This window comes from Micromys minutus (assembly GCF_963924665.1).
Source record: "Micromys minutus genome assembly, chromosome: 1".
In the NCBI taxonomy this organism is placed as follows: Eukaryota; Metazoa; Chordata; class Mammalia; order Rodentia; family Muridae; genus Micromys; species Micromys minutus.
Genome location: NC_137969.1, coordinates 122,154,535 through 122,178,640, shown reverse-complemented (window position 1 = coordinate 122,178,640; position 24,106 = coordinate 122,154,535). Strand labels below are relative to the sequence as shown.

The following is a 24,106-nucleotide window of genomic DNA, read 5'->3' as shown; positions in this document are numbered from 1 at the left end:
AAGGAAACCAGAATTCTACACACAAATGGTTCACTAGCTCAAAAAAGTCAATGAGACTTTTCTTTCAGAAAGTTGGCTCCTTTTCAAAATAAAGGTAAAAAACCTTCCTAATTACAGGAGTTTCTTTGACAGTTGTACCAAAAATGGTTTTGCACTTAGGTCAGTAGGGCTGACTCCCTACCACTTAGAAATGGTGTCTTGAGCCTAAAGCAGCCATGTAGCCCCGTGTCACTGCAGACAGTCAGGACACACAAGACCCCCAGCACCACCCTCCTTCTCTCAGAGAGACCTATTGTACCTATGAGACTACAAGTTACTCTCAGACCCAACTTTCCTCCCAGAAAAAATGCACAGAAGGGGAGGAATGAGAGAAAGAGAGGAAAATACAATCAAGTGTCTGGCTGCCTGTATGAACAGCAAATCAAGTGATTTTGTGGTAAGCTTTGAAAGCAGAAAAGAAAATCTTGTGTCTTTGCTGCTCACCTTCCTCCTTCACTATTTAACAAAATTCTTTGAGAGGCTGAGGCTCGCTGCCGCCTTTAGGACTTTTCTAAATGTGAACTGTAACACAAAGGCAGTGTTTGTTGGTTGGTTGGTTGGTTTTCCTAACAACAATACAGCATTTAAGCCTTTAAACTGCAGATGATAGGTTTTTTTTTTTTTTTTTTTTGAGACATTTTGTAATCAATAAAAATTCCTTTCAATGTTTCAACAAGTAACAGATTGGCTTTGATCAAGTAAAAAAAAATTTTTTCCTTGAATTCTGAAAACATTTTTCTTGTCTTACATTCCTAATGAAATACATTTGAAAATAGAACTGACAAGCAAAACCATCGCCAGCCCACGAACCTCATGCTTCTCAGTCCAGGGCTTTACGTTTCACTTTAGCATGACTTTCAAGCACCCTGGTTTAATTTCAGAGAACCTGTGGAAATGAGAAATGAGCTATATAAATATAAAATTTTAAGCTACTTAAAAACCTATCTTGTAATCAATTTAAATTATCTATACTTAGTATTTGTTACCAACATTGACTCCTTCACTAACATCCAGGACCAATATCTCTGTTTGCAACCCCCTCATTTATTGTCAAAGCAAATACAATCCTAAAGCTGCAGGTTATTCCTGGATCACCAGTCAACATAACATATGATTTTTCAGAACCTCCCAAGCCTGAATTTGACCTTCATGAAGAAGAATCTGCTGTATGAAAGGTAAGATGTTGTATTACCTCAACTCAACAAAGTTCTAATCTAACAGTAAAACTAGCCCCAAAAGGCTTCTAACTTTTATGTACAAAATTAATACTACTGTTTTCTAAAGGTAAACAAGTAACAGTTCACTGTATGGCATAAAGAAGTCTTACACTAACTGGAACTGGAAGACTGAGGAGAAGAGAGGATTTTAACGACTAGTATTCTCAGAGACTCTGCTGAGCAGCAAAGCTTCATCCTTGGGGTTTCCTTGTTTGTTTCTATTGCTGGCTAATGACTACATTGGCAAAGGACACTACATACTTGTCATTAAAAAATCAATTATGCATTTGACTTAGAGGACCTACAAATTCAGTTAGAACTTTAACTACAGTTTAAACACATCCAAATTCTACCCTTTTCAGCCAAAGTCCCACAAATGCACTTTATCCTTCAAAACCAGCAAAGCTCAAACCCTTGTGTGTCCTCTACTTCTGCTAGATAGTGCAGTAACAGAGGATTCAAAAATACCTTTTTTTTTTTTTTTTTTTTAATGAGTCCACTGTCTTCAGACACACCAAAAGAGGGCATAGGATGCCATTACAGATGGTTGTGAGCTACCATGTGGTTGCTGGGAATTGAACTCAGGACCTCTGGAAGAGCAGTCAGTACTCTTAACCACTGAGCCATCTCTACAGCCCGCAAAAATACTTTTTTTTTTTTAAATTTGTGATAAAAAGTCTTAGCAGATTGTCATTGACAAAGCCATCTTTTCCTCTAGTTTCTGGTTACCAGACAATATAAACCTAGCAAGATAAGTTATCCTTTAACCAATTTGTGGCTAAAATTAGATAGTTGAACTGAAGTGACTACTTGACTAGTTTTGAACATGCTGGTAGCAGAAGTTTACACTCACCTGAAGCTGTGGCTTGTGAGGTATTTAATGACAGCTGGTTTGATTCGAGCAACTCCTCCCTGGCTGTGGTTTCCTCTCCCCGTAATCACTGAGAGATAGGGCTTACCTCCACTCTGCTTAAATTCTGTTAAAATGGGAATTCCAACAATTAAAATCATTTTTTACATCCTTAACAGAAAATCTAACTATTCCAAAGCATATGAAATTCTTTTCATGATGTTCTAGAGATTTAAAACTCAAGGAGGTTATGTTTTAAAAGTACAACAGCCTTGAAGCAGTTTACCCATGTGAAGACTTGAGTGGAACCAGACCTGGAACACTTGGTAGCAGGAGCTAAGACAGAGGGTGTGGAGTAGGTGAGTAGGAAGTCTGAGGGACATAGACTCTACACCAGGAGAGAAAATAAAATAAGGCTTAACTGAGAAGAGAGATTTCCAATCTCTACAAGCATTTCTGAGTAATAACAGCAATATTAATTATATCCAAAGAAGTATTACACAGCTGGACTTGATATACTTTCGTGAATTAGAATCAACCCTATTAATCAATCAGCTTTAGTATGAATCACAGTGCTACCACAAATCAACTGTGTGTGTGCATGGGCAAGTTCACTGGCTTCTTGGTATCTGTTTCTTCACATTAAGAAAAGAGATAATAACAGCCACTATTTTATAGATCACTTCCAGAACAGCTACCTATTAGCAAATCTACTTTTAACATGGTCTATCAAAGATAATTTATTGTTAATTCTTCCCAGGCAAGAATTTTTTAAAATACCGAATGACACTCATCTCTTGAAAATATGCGGTTGCCTCTTCACGTCTGACCTTAGGAAGGTAGATATATAAATTCTGAGACCAATAATAGCTTGAATAGAGTAACGACAATAAGAACAAAGACGTCCTATTAATAATAAAGTACTGAATGTAAAAACTTTGCTCTCATTCACAAACAGCCTAAGTTATTATCTTTACTGTTGTGTGTATGTGTGTGCTCGAACACACACGTGTGTAAAATATCAGACATTTCACTACACAGTTCTGGATGACTTGAAACTTGCACTGTAGACTAGATTCTCCTCAAGCTCACTGAGTGTTGGGACTAAAGGTGTGTGACACTGTGCCCAATCTGATGTATATTTTAGGGAGCTATAAATCAAAGGATTTCCTTACTTTTATTTTTATTTATGTTTACTTTTTAAAAATAGAGTTATTTCTCCTCTATTTATAGCCTTTATTTTTACATTACATCTTCGTGGTGATGTAACTAATCACATTCAAACTCTTAGGTTTTTGGATTAAAGGCAAAGGTACTTCACAGGTATGTGTGTACTTCACTCACAACGCAGAGGACCCCGATGTTGTTATTTATCCTCAATTTTAAAAGTTCTTTTATATTATAACTAAAACATAATGCAGAATATCCCATAGGTCCCTACCCCCTACCCCAAACACTTCTCTTCAGCAATTCTGCCATCTGGTGGTAGTGGTAGACAAGGTCCCCAAGTACACACAAGATGGCTATGCTACCCTGGACAAGTTACTGCTCAGCCATGTGCTGAAAGCCTTAATTACAGCCACTCTGGAGGCTGAGGCAGAATCATAAGTTCAAAGTCAACCTGTGTTATGATGAGAGTTAGGTTCAATGCCAACCTACACCAGCCTGTGCAACTTAGTGATATATTGTCTCCAAAAACAAAGCAACTCCCTTATAACTGAGTAGTTTTTGGGTTGTTTTTTATTTTGTTTTGTTTTAGCATATCATTTGCTTCAGCTATACAATCAACACTTGCTTCCAATACTCCCTCTCCTCAAAAGAGAAACCAAGTGGCCATCAGCAGTTCCCAGGCCTAGCCTAGAATCATTAATCTAATCTCTAAGAACATTTCACATAAATGTCACCTTTTGTATTGTTTCAGAATAAGCAGATGAATTTTCAATCATAAATACCACTCCCACTTCATCACAAGTGGTAAGTACTGAACTGATAAATGTATATAAAGTGTAACAATGCAGGCCATCTTTATCATTCAGAACTTGTCCAGTATTAGTGTGAGACAAGTCAGGCCAACTGCACTCTGCTCCTATGGAGCACGGCCTTTCCTGTTACCTGTGTGACTAAATACCAGCAGGAAGAAAGGGGCACTGACACACTGCAGATTCTGTACAAGTCCTTACTTGCTTTTTTGTATCTAAGCAAATATCTACTGAAGACAATATTCAAGAAAGGTCCCATTTATAAGTCACCGAGGACCCCACGTTACACTGCGCCCCATCCTTTAACAGATACAATAAAGGAATACAAAGAATAAGTGGTCACACCACTGAAAATTCTTTGAGGAATGACTAACACAAATTTCTACAAATGAAGTGGATAGCCTCAGTCTGCAGAGGCAGGTTCACTGTGGTTGGCAAGCGTCAGCAGCACATGCCTACCTTCTGTTTTCTGCTGGAGAACTGCTGTCAGATGTTCTATAGCTTCATCCACATGCAGCCCATGCAGGTCTAAGACATTCTGCGGTAACAGGGAGGCATTGACTTTCTCAAAGATCTCCACAGCAGCAAGGTGATTGGCTTCTTTCATCTTCTGCTCATGCAGACTGCCCTTTAATCATAAACAGAAACTTTTGATAATTGCCATTTAAGACAGACAAAGAAGTAGAAGTTGCCTAAACAAAATTCAGAACACTAAATTTAGTATCTTGATGTTAACAGGCTAAAAGATGATAAACCAAACTTTGGAGAAATTTAGTAAGTAATATGGTTTTTAAACTAGTTATAGTAGTAAAATTTTTAAAAAATCTTTAAACAAAACTCATAAAAGACAACAATATTTAGCTCAAGAAAGAAACAATAAGTTTAATGCTTGATTTGATTAATAAAGTGTATCCTTTGATAATGGTGGGTCTCTCAGTTTAATGTTCCCTTTAAAACAGCCTCTAGTTACCCCCTGCCCAAGGACTGTTAACTGTTATTAGGACTCAAAGGGCTACCCTAGTTTGACACCTTCTGTTCATGACAACCTGAGTTACAGTCAATGTACAAAGCTGGGCATATCTGTATGTACCCTAACCCCAGCATCACAGGAAAAGACAGGGAGACCCCAGAAGCTCACTGGCAAGCCAGCCAAACTGAAAGGTTCAACTTCCAGCTCAGTACTACCTTACAGCCTATCTTACGGCAATAAATGGGAATGTATGGGAATAAATGGGATAGTAGAAGATACTTGGTGTCCTTCTCTGGCCTCTTATCCACAGGAACATGTACTAATGTGCATGTACCAAATACATATACACACAGATAAATAAATGCTTTACTAAAAATCGAAATATCATAGACAATGTAAGACCCAAGCAACTCCAGTCTAAAACAACCTTTTCTGCTTTCTTTCCTCCAGAAAACTTCCATCCTTTCAGACTTACTAGTGAATGATAAGCTGCTCGGGAGACCAGATGATTCAGTTTAACCTAAAGGAAAACCCAGGAAAACAAGCCACAATTCCCCAGGCCCATTGGTGCATAGCCATACTCCCAGTAACTTGGAAAGCTATAAAACAGAATTGTAAGTTTAAGGGCAGCCTGGATAATTTAGTGAGAGTCAATCTCAATAGAAAAGGTAAATAAGAAAAGAGGAGAGGAGGGGAAGGGAGGGAAGGGGAGGGGAGAGGTGGAAATGCAGCTCAGTGGCATGTGTGAGAGCAAGTTCACACTGAGGCCTGAAGGACCACGGTACTCATGACACTACACATACAAAAGCAATGACATAAACTCAACAACGTATACAAAGGTTTCACAATCATGGCATCCTTTTATATTAGGCCATTTTATGTCACTTATATAATCTCCAAATTCTTCCCCAATTGTTAAACCAAAACTTCATGCACTTAAGACTATTTAAATACCATAATCCAGTGTTCTACTTCACCTGCTGAGCATAAAAGGTGGCCACATTCTTCTTCCCCATGCGATAGGCTTCCTTGGCCTTGCTGTAGCACTCCATCCTCTTCTGCTGGTGCAGGAAAGCTTCTGCCCTATAGTCATCATACTCCGGGTACTCAAAATCCTGGAAAGACGGGTCACCTGGGGTGTCGTCAGCCTCTTTTGGTTTCTTTGTCTAGAAGAACACGATGCATAATATACAAAGTTTAGAATGGATGTCTTATTCTGAATGAATGTTTTCTTGTTAGAACATGTATGCACAAACTAGCCCGGAGCTAGTATTTAGCTATCACACAAAAGCAGGAAGATCAGGCAATTGGATGTGTTTGGTGTGATATGGTCATAAACAACAGCCTAGCTACACAAAAATTGGAGGCTACTGTGGACTACATGAAACTCTGTTTAATCCCAGCAATCAGGAGGCAGAGATAGGTGGATCTCTGAGTTCAAAGCCAGCTTGATCTAGTCTATAGAGGGAGATCCAGGAAGCCAGGGCTAACAGAAAAACCCTATTTTGGGGGTTGGGAGGAAGCAAGCAAGTAAGAAAAGCTACAAATTACCATTTTGCTTAGAAATATTATTAAGAATTACATTTATATTACATATATATATATATGTAACACATTCTGTAGACAGAATGCTCTGGTCTACAGCATTCTAGGCTAGCCAGGACTACATAGTGAAACCCTGTCTCAAAAACAATCAAAACAAAGAAGGGGGCTGTACAGATGACTCAATGTTAAGAACACTTGCTACTCTTGCAGAGGACCTAAAAATTTGGCTCATGAAGTCTCACAGCTTCTTGTAACTCCAATTTTGAAGGGATTTGAGAGCTTTCTCTGGCCTCCATCTGCTGTGCACACATACTGCACATATATGCATACACACATGTAGGTAAAACACTCAAAATAAAGCAACACAGAAGTTCTTAATGCTGATACAAGATTACAAGTAATCAACTACAATTCTACTGACTTAAAATGAGTTACCCAAACACAGAACAAGACATTTTCAAGGTAAAACAGAGAAGCCACTTAAGAAAGAAGTTAAATATTTCTGCCTACATACTTGAATTCTAAAATCTATGATATAATAAAGCCACTGCTGCTCAACTAGGCCTCATAAGCTACTGTGTTTACCCAGATACATCTAGGCAGAGGCAGGAGCAAGTAGATCTCTGAGTTTGAGTCCAGCCTGGTCTAAACAGCAAGTTTCAGGACAGCCAGGGATATACAGAGAAACCTTGCCTTAAAAAAAAGGAAGAAAGTCTACACAGAATCTACAGGAATTTAAATTTAGATGCTTATCACTGTATACCAATATTAAATAAGAACATATTTAAGTATAAATTCATTCTCTGAGTACACAGATACTCTTTCTAAGTATGTTATTTATTGGTCATTAAACTTTCAATCTACTCAAAATGGTGAAAAATAATCATGAAATTATTATACTCAATAAACAAACCATATTTTTATATACATTTATTTGCCAACAGGGTAAAAGATCAAATTACTCCATACCTTTTTCTCTTTCGACTTCTGTGAAGTCTGAGAAGTGCTATTCTCATTCTGGTGAACACACTCTTGAGCTATAACTGTTTTCACGGGATCTCCTTCAAGAACACAGTTTAGAAACTGCACAGTGTTTTCCAGTGAATAGCTGTTTAAATAAAGGAAATGAAAGTTCTGTGGCACAGTCACCATAGAGCAACTTCATGAGTTTCCCAAGTGCACTGGCTGCTTTTGCAGAGAACTCAGGTTTGGTTCCAGTATCTACATACACTGCTCACAACTGTGCTAACTCCAGTTCCAGTCTGTGAGCACTAGGCATACATGGGGCACACGTAGATACATGTAGGCAAACACTCATATGCAAAAATAGTAATAAATACTCTTGATTTTTAAAAGTATAAGAAATTGGCTTAGTTTTAAGTTTTTAATACTGAAACATGACATGCTCAAAGACTCAAGAAAGATCTCAGGGAAAATAAAAAGTAATCAGGTTTCAGTGCTGCCCTGGGTGCTCAGGAACTTGCTACAGAGATCAAGTTGGTCTAAACTCATAGAGACCTGCATACCTCTGCCTCCTTAATGCTATCTGATGAGGATCAACCCAAGGTCTGTTCATCTAGCCAAGCACTTTATGCTCAGCCTCAAAATCTAATTTTCAAAAGTGCTACCAAGCCAGGCACAATGGCACATACCACAATCCTACCTACTCAGGTAGCTGGGGCAAGAGAATCACAAGTTTAAGGCCAGCCCGGGGTACAGAGTAAAATACTGTCTTAAAATAAAAATATAAACTGGTTGGGAATGAATACAGTTCAGTAATAGGGCACCTGCCTAGCACATACCTGGCTCTGGGTCTAATCGTCCATAGTCAAAAGACGTTGGGAGGAGGAGGAACAAGGAGAACTATGGAAACTAAGTCACAATTAAATATGAGTAATAAATGTTATATGTAGATTATAGAAAACAACTGTATGCTGTGCATTTCAAGAAGCTAGAAAAGTGTACTGAAAGGTCGGTTAGCGTTTTATTATTTTATGTTTAATTTATTATTTATTTATTATGTTTATTTAATGATGTTTCACCATATGCATGCCTGGTATCCCAAGAGTCCAGAAGAGGGCATCAGTGTCCTGGAACGGGAGTTACTGACAGTGGTAAACCACCATGGTATTAGTAATCAAACTCTGGTCCTCTGAGGTGCGGCAACTGCTCTTGAACACTGAGCCATTTCTTAGTACCAAACTTTGTGGTGAAGGAGGTTGTGGTGGAGGAGGTGGTGGTGGTGGTAGAGGAGGAAGAGGTGGTAGTGGTGGTGGTAGTGGTGGTGATGATGGTAAATGGGCAGATGCAATAGCTCAACAGGCAGTCTTGCTCCCACACCTGATGACCCCAGTTTGATCCCCAGAATCGACATGTTGAAAGGATAGAGCCAAGTCTCAAGAGTTGTCTTGTCCTCTGATCTCCACACTTACACCTTGCTGCCTGCATACACAATAAATGAATGAGTAAAAAACTCAGGTGTTAAAAAAAAAAAAACACGTTCCCATGCATCGTGGTTTATGCCTTTAACACTCGGGAGGCAGAGGCAGGAGGATCTCTGTGAGTTCGAGGCCAGCCTGCTCTGCAAAGAGTTCAGAATAGCCAGTACTTCAGAAAAAAACATATTAACCTAATTAAACACTACACAATGTACACATAGGTCAAAACATGTTATCACTCATTATTACACACAATTTTGTGTTTATATACAGTCAAAATTAACTTAACCAAGCTGGGGGTGTAGCCTAGTTGGTAAAATACCTGGCTAACATGCAGAAAGTCCAGGGTTTGATCCTCATAACTATATAAAATTAACCATGACAGCAGATACCTGTAAGCCTAGAACTTGAGAAGTGGAGGCACCAAGGTCAGAAGTTCAAGGTCATCCTTAGCTACATAGCAAATTTAAGAACAGCCTGGATACATGAGACCTTTACATGATTTAACAAAACAAAAATGTAAGAACCTGAGCTCAATCCCTAAAACCAAAATAATAGTAGGAGGTAACACTGATAGCTGGATTTCTAATTTTAATTATTTATTTTAGAGATAGGCTACATAGCTATTGCTTGTCCAGAAAGTATGGCATACCAAGTTGAGTTCTTGCCTATTTCAGGTACATTAGATGAAGTGTTTCTTTTAATTGAGACATCTATATTCCACGAAATCTTTTGAGGATCTATACATAGTTTCAGTTTCCTTCCAAAATTAAACACAGATATTACAATTGATCCCATTCTGATATTTGAATTGTAACAAACTCCATTTAATACCATGATATTCTAATTTAAAAACTGAAGTAAAACACTGCCTACCTCTCAGCTATGTGTTATCTGGGTGTGTTTCCCATGGTAACCAATGGTAAAAAAGTAACAAAAAAGTCTAAAGAAAAAAATTAACAATGAATAAAAAACAAGTTGCTAGAAATTTTCACTTTCTGAATGACACAGATCAAATGTAACAATTCACTAACTGAACTAGAGCTCATCTGGCAGTGTGTTGGGGACACTAGCTGGTCCTTTCAGCACTCACTTGTGATCTTTGAAAATGTCCACCAGGAAATTTTGATTAATGGCTGGAAATATTTTAAAGAGCTGCTTCTCCTTTAGTTTTGTGGCACAGTCTTTTTCAAACATAAGTGTCTCCCTTTTCTACAACAAAACAGAAAACAAGTCACCCAAAGATGAAAATCTGTAAGATGAAATTTATAAGCCAGACAATACTGAACAAAAGTCTAATTATTTTGTTGCAAAAAGACCAATGATTTATAAGCAACCACAAACTTTCTTCACTGATCATAGGACAAAGTAAATAATGTAAGTATTCTTACATTGTTTATTTATATCCCATTTTAACAAGCATTAAAGATGTTGGTAAATACATATAATCTCTCCCTCTCTCTCACACACATGCACACATATATTATATACATACACCCAATAGTCTACTATACAGTATAGCAAGGATAAAGCTACATATACAGTCATGTATACATAACAGCCTTCAGTAAACGATGGACCACATATATACTGGTGTGTGCTGTAGCCTAAGTAGGTGGTGGAGCACATACCAAGCTGGTATAAACGCTATGATATTCATAAAAGTCACATAATGATGCTTTACTTGGGACATTATCAATCATTAATCAATGTAACTACTAAAAAGATAGGATACAAATAAACGAAGTCAAAGATTAGCTCGCAAGTAAAATTAATATATAAGTCCATGCCAATCCTATAAATTGCTCCAAATTTAGTTCTGAGCCCTCTGAATAACAAAAGCAAAAGGGAAAGAAACATTCTCAGTATCCTTAAAAATAAAAACAAAGCGGCTGTTCAGGAGAAGTATAGCTATTCTGGTACTGAAACCCAAAAGAAACGTCTCCCATAAATCCTCACTAAAAGACATGTGGGATGCTGTGACCATACTCAAAACTGTATTTTCCTCAATGGGCAGAAGCTACAATGTGTATATGTTATAAATTCAGGTTGACAGAAAACCTTAGCACTCTTAATTGTTTACATTTTTTTCACAAACATATTTACTAAAAAACAACTATGTGAGTATTATTACTTTTCACACTCCATTAAGCTGCCTATCTAGAATTACTACTCCAGCCAAGCAGAGTTCCAGATGAATATAATGCTTGACATAGAAGATGGAAAGGTAGAAAAAGTTCAAGGCCAGTTTTGAACTATGTACTGAAATCCAAGCACAAAAAGGTAAAACTTCTTTAAATAAGTAAAGTTAAGACTGTCAGACTTTCCTAACAGTTTCTTAACATCGTTCTCCGTCCCTGTCTGTGTGGCACAGTGGTGTGCACTGCGTGCTCCCTGTGGAGGTTTCATCTACTTTCTCCCCATTAGATGGTGTCTCCACAGTAGTCTTCCTGTATATGCCCAACAGCTCAGGTACTAGCACATCCATTTTTTTAAAAATGTTTTATGAGGTGTTAAGGAGGTTGAACTCAAGGCCTCAAGCTTGACAGGAAGTGTTCTTACTCACTGAGCCATCTCCCTGGAGTTCTTAGAGTATCTTCTTTTAGATTCCAAACTAAATCATGAAAAACACAGTTGTTATGTAGCTGGCCGGTAGTGACACACCCTTTAATCCCAGCATTCGTAAGGTAGAGGCAGGTAATCAGCCTGCCAGCCTCGTCTACAGAGTCAATTTCAGGACAGCCAGGACTATACAGAGAAATTCTGTCTCAAAAAACAAGCAAGAGAGAGAACTTTCTCAAAGTAACTGTAATGCTTTCTAGTGTTGACCACACAGTTAAGTAATTTTTGCTTATCATTAAGACTTTAATCTCTAAAAAATAACCTTCTATAAAATTTCAAAGGCAAGTAAGGTAACCCTGAAACTTCCTAGATCAGAAATTTTATAACAATCCTAGAATTATCTGTTTAAAGTTTAGTTATGGGATAGAGATATGGCTCAGAGGTTAAGAGCACTGACTATTCTTCCTGAGGTCCTGAATTCAAACCCCAACAACCACATGGTGGCTCACAACCATCTGTAATGAAATCTGATGCCCTCTTCTGATGTGTCTGAAGACAGCTACAGTGCACTTATATATACTATATAAATAAATCTTAAAAAGAAAAAGTTTAGTTATGCTGAACCCATTTGTTGCAGCAAACAGCAGTAAAAACACTGTGCCCAGAAAATAACTAATTAAGTCAACTCAAATCTCAGCAACCACATGGTGGCTCAAAGCCACCCATGATGAGATCTGATGCCCTCTTCTGGTGTGTCTGAAGAGGGTGACAGTGTACTCATATAAGATAAAATAAAATAAAAATCTTAAAAAAAAAAAACTTACTGGGGCTGGAGAGTTGGCTCTGTGGTTAAGCACACTGACTGACTGCTCTTCCAGAGGACATGAGTTCAATTCCCAGCAACCACATGGCGGCTCACAACCATCTGTAATGAGACCTGATGCCCTCTTCTGGTATGTCTGAAAACAGCTACAGTGTACTCACATACATTAAAAAAATAAATCTTTAAAAAAAAAAAAAAAACTTACTGAAGTAAATGTTAAAAATTACCAATGAAGCCAGTCGGTGGTGGCTCACACCTTTAATCCCAGCACACAGGAGGCAGACAGAGTCAGATCTCTGGGTTCAAGCTCTGCCTGACCTATAAAGTGAGTTCCAGGAAAGCCAGGACTATGCAGAGTAACCATGTCTCAAAAATAAAACAAAACAGAACTAGCAAGGACACAGCTCCACAGCCTGAAATGATTAAATCTTAAAACAAACACAGACTTAACTTGACAGCTCAGGCACATCAGTGTCAACTAGAAGCAAAGCCTCAACTTCAGATTCTATTTACACACCCTTCAGTGTTAAGAAACACAGAAGTAAATGAAAACCACATGTAAGTAACACTGCAGTCAGAGACCATGGGTTAATATCTGTGCCAACCCATACCAAGTCATGTTTCTCCTGTAAGGCAATTTCTTCTGACATTATTTCTCGAAGTGAAACTTTTTTTGTTTGAGTGTTCCAGTGATCCAGGGTCTCAGGTGCTGCTACAGTCTTTAATAATCTTTTGCCTGTTTTCTGAGATGACTTTTGTTCAGAATTATCAAGAAGAGTATGTCCAGCTAGCAAAGGATCTACAAGAGTAATATAAAGTAGTGTCATTGATTCAGCGATTATTGTACAAATTAAGCATTAGTCATAAGACAAAAGAAACATGGGATTTTAAAGTCCTTTTCAGCTTATAATATGATATGACTTTGAAATTTCAAAATAAACCTTCACATAACTACAAGCAAATATTTCATGTGAGCAATGACCTGGGTATAACCCTAGATCAGCTCAATGCTCCTCATTCTTTTCCCTGTCACTTTGACACCCTCCCTCCCTCCCCAACAGAACAGTTAATGCTGGGTAGTGATCAACCGGGAGAGCTGTGCTCAGCCCCTCTCCTACTCTAGAACAGCAGAGAGCAACAAGCTGACAAGTATTATCAGACCAGAGGAAACTATAAATAACAAACTACATTCAAGATAAAGAACAAACCATGAGGTCCTAGTAACAGGAGTTACCATGAAACACAACATCTCTAAGGAGGACAGGCACATTCTGATAGATTCCTGTCTCTGGGGAGTGAAGAGACAGCTGCTGCAGCCACAGGAAGTCACATAACCACAATATAGTCCAGTCACTTCTACCCTTAGACAGTTTTCTCTCTCTCTTTTTTATTAATCCTTGAAAATTTCACATGTTGAGTTCTAGTCATATCCACCCCTCCCCCTGTCCTCCCAGGCTGGCTGGATTTATGTCTCTGGTTCTCAAGCCCAGAAGTCCCTGTCACTATGACCAGCTTCTCTCCTGAAGATGTAACTTGAGGACAACTCTGAAATAAAATGGAGTCTAAGAACCTTCAGCCAACAGTTGCTGTGTGCAGTGCACAGAAAAACTCAAGGTGTTCCTTACAAAAAAAGGCCCTTCTTACCAGGCCAGCCACGACAGAAACCACTGGGTAAGAAATCATCTGGAATAAAGGGCCTTCAAGATTCAGGTTTACCTTCGTAATCTCAGACACTGATATCACTAAAGATGCAAATAGCCAAGTAATAATTCTATAATGCTATCAGAAAGATAAACCAAAAGCTTGTTAAAACCTTACCTAGAAGCACTGTGACAACATGTATCAGAGCACACTTACGACACTGCAGCAGTCATGATAAACATGGTGCACAGCTTTATTTTCCTCTAAGGTTCTATTCTGCATCAAGACAGTGTTACTTTTTTTTTTTTTTTTTTTTTTTTTGAGAGAGAGAGAGAAAGAGAAAACATTTATTTGTAGCTGGGCATAGTGTGATCCTAGCACTCAAAAAGCTTTTTTTAAAAAAAAGCATTCCAAATTTGAGATCAACCTTGACTACAAACTGTCTTAATAAATACACAAAAAGGCAAGTTTTTTTTTAAAGGATTTCTTGGGTTGGAGAGATAGCTTAAGAGCACTGACTGCTCTTCCAGAGGTCCTGAGTTCAAATCCCAGCAACCACATGGTGGCTCACAACCATCTGTAATGAGATCCAATGCCTCTTCTGGTGTGTCTAAAGACAACCCACAGTGTACTCATATACATTAATTAAATAAATGTTTTTAAAAAGTATTTTTTTTCTAGGTGGTGGTGGCACACACCTTTAATTCTAGCCCTATGGAGGGGAGACAGAATCAAGCCAATCTCCGTGATTTCAACACCATCCAGGTTTATATAGCAAGTTCTAGGACAGCCAGGAATACACACACACACACACACACACACACACACACACACACAGAGAAAAAAAAACAAAAAACAAAAAACAAAGCCTGTCTCAAAAACCACATACACAAAAGGTTTTTTTTTTTTTTTTTCATTTGTAAATCAAAATTCTTGGAGACATAGTGAGTAAAGGCATCTGCTGCCAAACCTGACTATCTGAGTTTAATCATCAGAATCCACATGGTGGAAGGACATACCTGCAAACTTCCCTCTGACCTCTATACATACACCATGACATACATTCTCCATTCATACATGTGTGTGCGCGCACATACACACACACACAATCTCACTCTCTCTTAAAATCTTTGGGTAACATATTTTATGAAAGTACATTTAGAATGAATTAAAAAATATGCAGTCAACATTTCAACATCAAGACAAAGTGTCAGTCAAAACAGTACTTTACCGTGCATGCGCTTGCCACGAGAAACCTCCTCCTGTCTCTGTCGCTCCTGAACACAAAGGCAGAGAACAAAGATTGGCAAAGGAGGGTGCAATGGGAAACAAGGCTGTCTTAGTTGTTTTTGTGAACTATGAATCACTTTAAAATTAAGTAAAATAATAAAACTATATAAATAATAAAATTACAAAGAATAGCTATGTCAGCTAGAGAGAAAGCTCAGTGGTTAAGAGCACTAGCTGCTCTGCCAGAGGACCCCGATTCAACTCCCAGCATCCAAATGGCAATCTGTAACTCTAGTTCCAAGGTGTGTGTGTGTGTGTGTGTGTGTGTGTGTGTGTGTGTGTGTTCTCGTTTCCTGTTTACACAGCTGTTTTTTAAGATTTTCAGTATTTTTAAAAATTATGTGCATGTGTATAAATCTGTATGTGTGCATTAGTAAAATGACATGGGGGATAGGGGCCTTCATATGAGGAAGTTACCAACCATTACAGATTCTCTCCACTTCTCATGAATCACTTTAGCCAGATTCAGATCTATATGAACCACACAATCCTCAACTGTTAGAGACCCTTGTGAAGGGAAGAAAAAAAAATCATTACTCATCACACATTTGCAGAAAACATACTCAACTACCACATGCATAAAATTAAATTTTGTCATTAATTACTAACACATTTCTATTTACTTGGGATATTTTTGTTTTCTATGCCATTGTTTTCATACTTAATTGGTACAACATGCAAAGCTTCATAACAAATCTATTTATGTAATCACATGCCCAATATTTAATACATTCCTCTAGCTGAGACAGTATGCTAGGAAATTAATTCCTGCCTTAATCTATCAGAAACAGCACCAAGGAACTCTTTTTCCATAAGTTCACTTTTGCAAATACAAATAAGGTAGTAAGTAAGTACCAGGAAAACTTGCAATATGTCCATAGGTATATTGAAATTTAAAATTCTATATATTCTCTATTTTAAATTGTTTAAATCCTTTAAAACATGTTATGTCAAAAATAAGGCACTATGTAAAATTATGTGACACAAATCAGATACATTCAGCCAAAAAAAACTGCAACTGAAATAGAAACTATATGCTATTTACACACACACACACACACACACAAATTTATTTTCCTTACCTGAATCAATACCAACAGGGCCAAATAGCTCGTTAAGTTGAAAAGCCAGCTCAGGAGGTAATGCCAGCTCCAGACAGTCTATGGTCAGAGACCTGGCTGTCACTGGTGCAGGAGTCAGTACCTCAGCTTTACTCTCCTCACTAACTCCCGTTGACCAGCCGGGACCTGGCACTAGATTTCTCTCCATTTCCTGTCTATCTTCATTTATCAATTCTTCCATGTTTGCAAATTTCACATAATCCTTAGGAAGATCTTCATTTTTCTTTACTTCCAAAGAGCCAGTAAGATACACATCTTCATTTAATTCAGGATTTGAAGTGCTTGTTGCAGAGTTTATAATATCAGATAAATTTAGAAAAGAATGAATATTGTCTCTAGTCTCTGACACTACTAGGTTCTTCTCTATTTCACTAACATCTTTAGGAATGTAAGATCGTGGACTAAGAGAAAGAGGCTGCTTAAAGGTATATACACCCGACAATCCAGCCTGACAGTCAGGCCCTCTTTCATGACTACTCTTCACACTTACAGAGGCATTAGGAAATAATCTGGTTATTAATTCAGGATTTTCAGGATTCATAGCTCTTATCCCTTCCTGCTCTGAGTTCCCCTTTTCTGGGTCACCAGCAGGATGAGCACTGGTGTTCCTGATACCAATTCCAGGACTAAATTCTGATACAGAAGAATTAGAACCTTCTGAGGTTCCTTTGTGACTAATAATTTCCTTCAAATCTAACCCCATGGAAAACGGCCCAACCTGTGACTCACTGTATGGTTTGGGGGGATTCTCAACCTCAGCGTCTTCACACAATTTAGTCTCAGAATCCAACAAGAGGCTTGTGGCCCAAATAATGTCTTTATTACATCTCTCATATAAATCTTTCAGGGCTTCTAAGGAAAAGGACCCGAACAGTTTGCAAAGGATGTTAAGATTTTCCGATTCATCAGCGCTGATGAGCTCACTTTCTTCAACGAATGTACTTTTATCATGCATTACTCTATAAGGAATTGTTTCTTGAACATTTAATTTTCTATTAAGAGTAAAATCTTTTGGCTTAAACCCATCTAATCTTCCTGTCAACACTCTGACAGAATCTGAAACATTGATTTTATTCTTTTCTATTTTCCACAAGAGAGCAAAATCTTGGGGTTCGGTCTGGGTGCAAGTGCCTGCATCTATTCCAGATACCCCCCCTGGAAATTCTGTCAGAGATCGGGGCCCCACTACTCCAGGAAGAGTCACTGCAGTGCCAGAAAAGGTAAGGGGCGATGTGTGCTGGTTCTGAACCATTTGACTCAGGGAAGTCTGATGATGCTCATGAGCTGTTTTACTCGGCAGCATTTCAGAACTTCGAAGATTGGAACTCAGTGTCTTCAGTTCTTCAGGGCTTGTCCCCCAGTAGGCTTCATGTGCTGGATATAAGGGTATTTCACCCAGGTTATCATTACTTCCAAATTCTACACTGGGTTCACTTAAGCCAGCTTTTGGCATTCTCAATCTGTGTTCTCTCGGAGCTAATGAAGCAGATGAGGGCCAGTCGCTCACAGTGCTGAATGAGGTTTGCTCAGTACTTTCATAAGGATCATAGTGATAGCTACTGGGTACTTCTGAATGATTGTCATTTCCATGTGAAGATCCTTGGGGCTGGATAGGATCTGTATTCACAGATACCCTAGTATCTAATACTTTGTGGGCCTGCGGGCGATTACATTTTTTGTCATTTTGTATAGATAAACCTTTTTCAGTTTTCCGGTTCCTTTTGGTTCTCTGGCTAATTGTCTTATCAACTGGCCAGTCACCAACAAAATTTGATAGCTCAGGTTTAGGGAATTTTTCCAAAGATGATTTGCTTTTTTGTTTTCCGATGGTCTTTTTCTTTCCTGCTGTTCTTTCTTCCAGTATTTCAGGAGGTGAGGGGTTTTCACTTGGAAGTGTGGCTGCACTTGCAAACTCACAGGCTTGATTATCCTCAGCACAGTAACCATTTGATGATGCTCCCTCTGCAGGACTCCATGCATCTGCTTCAGAATGCTCCTTTTCAGACAGGGCCTCTTGTTCTTTCTCACTTCTATCTGTAGCTTGAACTGTGCTTTCAGGGAAGTAGGTGCTCGGGGCTTCCTGAATGAAGTGGCTATGAACGCCGTGACTTCCATCACCCAACTCCTTTCTTCCTCTGTTTAAACTGGTATGAGGGAGCAGGGGATCGCCCACAGGTAACACTGCTTGTGTGGCCACTTGAGGTGTCTTCTCTTCTACTAACTCTAAGTTCTTCGGAGACGCAGCTGAGACATTTTCTTCTTTTGCAGAGGTGACAGCTTCACTGTCTCTTGGGCTACAAGACATTTCAAGTGTGGTTAAGAAAGCTTCCTCACAGTGTGATTAATACTATGATTTAAATTAAAGAATCATGTACCCAGACAGCACTTAGCATTTATTCTAAATATTTAAAATTAGATGACACAAAGATTACAAAAGCTGGGATGGGGTGTATATAACTCAGTAGTGGAGCTCAGAGGCAGGACACTGGCCTGTGTGGGGCCTTGAGTTCACAATCCCAGGATTGATAGAAGAAACAATGTAAGAAATGATCTCAACGGTTCCCTGAAATAGCACAAACAATCCTTTACCAACATGGAACACCATGTGAAGCAGACACAGCCAACCCTTCAGCTGTCAGTCACAGTGAGACATGGTGACTATTTCAACGAAGGTTCTAATGTGCTCACAGGGGAGGATAATACCTTGCTGGCTTCCTTCACATCCATATGTGATAGTGGATCTACATTTCCTACAAAGAGAGTTTTATTTCTGCACCTGTTGGTCACAACCTGTCAACCCTTTCATAGGGTCACCTAAGACCATTGAGAAACATATGTTTACATTATGATTCACAACAGAAGCAGGATTACTGTTTTGAAGTAGCAACAAAACTAATTTTATGGTTGGGGGTAATCACATGAGAACACGTAGAAGCTCTAGGTAGGTTGAGAACCACCTATTTACAGATCTCAAAACCAATACTGTCAGAACACGGTCTGAGTCAAGCTGTGTGGGATCTGAGAGCTGGTGAGAACAAGTGAACAACAGTCTTGTGAGCTCTCTTCCCCCAACACACAGGTTGTATTTGGAATGTGCTTTTGTGCCTCCCACATGTGGTAAATATGAGTTTACCACATCATGTTTCTATTATTTTTCAGATAATGTTTCCAAGAACAGGTTTACTGTATGCAACTTGAACTCAAGTGAACTTTGCTCACAAGACCTTGCTTAACCCCCGAATGTCCTCAGAATATAAATTACCTGATGCCCTGAATATAAGCTGGCTACTACATGGGACTCCAGTCTGCACTTCCAGGGTCAAGTTACTAACTAGGGCAAAGACACAACATCATCTGCATGATTAAGAAAAATTAAAGAAGCCGGGCAGTGGTGGTGCAGGCCTTTCATCTCAGAACTTGGGAGGCAGAGGCAAGCAGGGCTCTGTGAGTTCAAGGCTACCTGGTCTACTAGAACAGCCAGAGCGACATAGTACAAAACCCTGTATTAGGGGAAAAAAAAGAAAGAAAAAGAAAGGAAGGAAGGTAAGAAGAAATTTTTCCTTTGAGGGTAGGGAGCTTTCATAGAAGCTGTCATTTGTTAAGTGTTCTAACATCGTCCAGGATATTAATTTCCACCTCATAGGATTACACTTTGAACGTCAATGATTTTCCCTTATTCAGTTTGTCAAGTCATCTTCCTTTATCTTCAAAGACCCAACTCTCCCATTAAGCTTTTCCAAGTAAAATCACATCTAACACTAACTGAATTCTCTATGTGAATACCTAAGAGTGCATTCACTAAAACTTTTTTAAAATTTTAAAAATAAAAAAATAAAAGTAACATGAATATACACAAAAACAATTAATAAAAAAGAAAAATACTCAAGAAAGACAAGTGTATTCCCTGTATAACCACAAACTCACAAACCCTCAGCTCAAAGGGGAAAAAAAAATCATCTTCCAGATGAATTTTTACTTCTGTTGCTAGCATCCTCAGCTGACTTCAGGTGAAACTGCTTAAACAGAAAATAAAGCCTCTTTATTTTCAGTTGATCAGCAGTGATTTCCAGTCTTCAAAACTATCATTAAAAAAGAAACCATAGCTTCACACTGCATTTTTTGCATGTAATATACTTTAACCCACCTAGGATTTCTGTCTTCACAAGCGTATGCACACAACTCAATCCGCTCGGTCTTCTCTGGATCTGAAGAACTCATGATTATTGGCACAGAAACAAAGCGCTGATAGTGTTCCAGCATCCTTGATATTTTCTCTTTGCTTACTCCATGAATATTACGTCTGAAAAGTCCAGGGAAGAGAAAGATGGGAAGAAGGTTGACAACCAAAAAGAAAAAAATCAAAGAAAAATGAACATACAAAGTCCTTCTGAGTCCTTTTCTTCGGTGCTGGGGACTGAACTGAGGTAAGCACGTTACCACTGAGCTGTGTCCCTACACCACTGGCATCTCTCATGTTAGACAAAATAAAGGCCTTGCCTTTACACGTATGTGCTGTCTAGTTCTCAGTTCATTCCCATCTCACTTTGTCCTACAAGGTTTGTTTTCATTTGTTTTAAGATGTGGTCTTGCTATGAAGCCTAGGCTGCTGACCTGAAACTTGGGATCCTCCTGCCTCAGATATTTGAGTGTTGGGATTACACCACCACACCCAGCCTAGACTTTTAAATTGCCATGCTAGTTATTATACTATACAATTTTTCCACGAATTCTTTATTAATTCAGAAGGTAGGTTTCAATTGCCTTAAAAAAAGTTATTCTAAAATTCCGGGGGGAAAAAATCCATAAAACAATAATTGTTATTTAAAAGGTTTTAATTAGGCATTCTTTTAAAGATCTGTTTATTTATTTTTATGTAAGTACACTGTCATTGTCTTCAGACACACCAGAAGAGGGCATCAGATCCCATTACAGATGGTTGTGAGCCACCATGGGAATTGAACTCAGGACCTCTGGAAGAACAGTCAATGCTCTTAACCACTGAACCATCTCTCCAGCCCCTTTAATTAAGTATTAACTATGAGCAATAAGTTCCCCACTATAGAGACTAGGTAAATATCCCAAAGTGCCTTCCTGTTATAATAAAACCAGATCTCAACTAAATTAAAACAAACACATTTTATTACACTTTAGGTTCAAATAATATTTTTTAATTTCTAGCATATTAAGTCTCTAGACGTCCAAATATGAAGTTGATGGTTTGCATTTCCAGTCTTGCTCGTTCATCTGTCTGTCAATGAACTTGCAGTTAGTTAGCCCACCATGGAAATCATTAGGTCTCAGACTGAGGGTGCGTTCTGAATTTGTAATTACCAGGAGGCAGGAAAACATGCTTCAATCCCCCTTGGGTTTGTTTCTCAATGAAAGCATCTCAGCCGTAACTCTCTTAGCTTAGTCTGTATACCAAGCCTTTATAACTGAATTCCAGGGCTAATATTTATGTTTGCCTCTTGGGTAAATATGGCTTTCATATTTACCTACCTCGATCTTGTCTGGTTTCATATCACAGAGAAGCAAAGAGATAGAAAATATGAGAGAGGTTAAGAAACATAGACATAGAGGCCAAAGCAAAAAAAAAAAAAAAAAAAGGTCTAGTATACCACTGACTCAAGTCTGAAGAAGAGAGATAGGACAAAAGCAGTGTAAAGATAAATGCTGAGAATTTTCTAGAACTGATGAATGACACACGTGTCCTGACTTCAGGAGTCAAACAAGGAAACAGAGTAAGAAATCTATAACTAAAAACATATGCTAAAACCGCCACTCAAAGAAAAAGGAGATGACATTAAGCAAGAAATTTAAAAATGTGGCTAGTCATATAGATAGAAACAAATGATTAGAATGAAAAGACTTAGCAACAGTAAAAGAAATAAAACATGTTACTTTCAGCAACAGAAACTAGCTGACAGCCCAGAATATATACAGTAAGTGTCTTATAAGAATGAAGATGTTAAAATATTTTCAAAGGAGAACTTAAAAAGAAAAAGTTTCAACATAAACAGACTCTTAAGGTAAATGCCAGGCAGACAAGCTCTCAGATTAAAAAACGGTCTATGCTGCAATTGAAAAACAGAGCACAAAGAAAATACTTGAGCAAAACAAACAGTTGTGTATAAATTCACAATGATTTCATCTCACCTATACTCATGAGGAACTATCACAAGTGAGTACTATAAAGTCCTTGTATTTGTGAGTAGGTAGGCAAAGAAAATGGCTTAACTTTAGAGTTAAGCTTTGCATAGTGAAACATGGAAGGTGGCCACTAAAAAATTAAGCAAAACATGTAATTGAGAAATTATTAGGGAAGGAAACAGACTTAAATTTCACCTAAATTTTCTAAAATATGAGATTAAAAACTTCCCATACATATTTTTTCTAATAACAATCATAGAAGTCAGGCCTGGTGGCTCGTGACTTTAATCCTAGCACTTGGGAGGCAGAGGCAGGCAGATCTCTGAGTTTGAGGACAGCCTGGTCTACAGAGTGAGTTCCAGGTCAGCCAGAGCTACACAGTGAGACCTCATGTCAAAACAACAGAAACAAACAAAGCATTAATCATAAAGAGGAAAACGCGAATCAAGCACAGTGATCACTGAGAAGGCGGCCGCTGTGTGAACAGCAGAACACCCATAAGAGAGCTGATGCAGCAACTGAAGCCAAGATGGGCTGAGACTATGGTATTTGCCTGATATCCTAACACTGAGAATAGAAGCAGGAGGATCAGGAGTTCAGGAGTTTAAGGCTAGCCTGGGCTACAGGAGACCCCCTCCAAAGTTCTGCCCCCTAACAAACACCCCCCCACACACACACACAAAGAAAAAGCCAAGGCAGACAGAAAAACAAGCCATACTAGACACAATAAATACATAAACATTAAGAATATTAAAAGGTTGACAGTAAAGGTAAGAAAAAACTCTCCAATATTAACTAAAAGGATGCTAATACAGTTCTATTAAATAAACCAAACTTTCTAGCAAAAGCTATTATTAAATACAAAAGAAAAAAATCACTGGGAAGAGATAAAGTCCAGTCAATTAAGGTAACATCAAACAAGCAAACACTCTTAGGAATTTCAATAACTACCCTCCAAAGTATTCACAGGCGGGATGACAAAGACTGACCGTATTAGAGCAGAGGGATTCACACACTTCTCACATTGGAAGAGTTCACCATCTATGTGCAAAAATTAATGTACAAGACCAACCAAAAGAAAGCCACAGAACATACTGGACAGAACTGCTAAGTACTACCTACCTTACTAACACAACAGAACCACTGGAGGGGGAGGTGTGGAGGGGACTTCTGTATGCATGTATGTGTTGAATGAATGCATACATGCCACAGCATACATGTGGAGGTTACCCTAGGGATCAAATTCAAGTCCTCAAAGCTTGACTCTGCCTATAGAATTCTCTCACAGGCTCCCAACACACATGCTCACTCAGCAAGTATGGAGCATTTAAGAAGTAACTACTAGGGCTGGCTGCAATGACACAGGCCTCACACCCCAGCACTCAGGAGGCAGTGGTAGGCAGATCGCTATAGTTCCAGGGCCTCCAGGACAGCATAGTGAGACATTGGAGAGAAGAGAAGGAAAGCTACCACACAGTCAC

At 38.6% G+C, this 24,106-nt stretch overlaps 1 protein-coding gene across 1 annotated transcript in view; it reads right to left on the bottom strand.

Moving 5' to 3' along the window:
* Positions 1-879: 879 nt before the first annotated feature.
* N4BP2 (NEDD4 binding protein 2) overlaps positions 880-24,106 on the bottom strand; it is a gene marked incomplete at its 3' end in the record, with an annotated part of 35,926 nt that continues 12,699 nt past the window's right edge. The window contains exons 6-16 of the mRNA XM_080908045.1: positions 20,620-20,775; positions 16,437-18,769; positions 15,776-15,861; positions 15,296-15,341; positions 13,035-13,222; positions 10,132-10,250; positions 7,570-7,708; positions 6,033-6,221; positions 4,545-4,713; positions 2,110-2,233; positions 880-925 (exon numbers count right to left, since the gene is read on the bottom strand). Coding sequence (XP_080764171.1) covers positions 880-925; positions 2,110-2,233; positions 4,545-4,713; positions 6,033-6,221; positions 7,570-7,708; positions 10,132-10,250; positions 13,035-13,222; positions 15,296-15,341; positions 15,776-15,861; positions 16,437-18,769; positions 20,620-20,775 — 3,595 coding nt within the window. The remainder of the gene's footprint in view (positions 926-2,109; positions 2,234-4,544; positions 4,714-6,032; positions 6,222-7,569; positions 7,709-10,131; positions 10,251-13,034; positions 13,223-15,295; positions 15,342-15,775; positions 15,862-16,436; positions 18,770-20,619; positions 20,776-24,106) is intronic.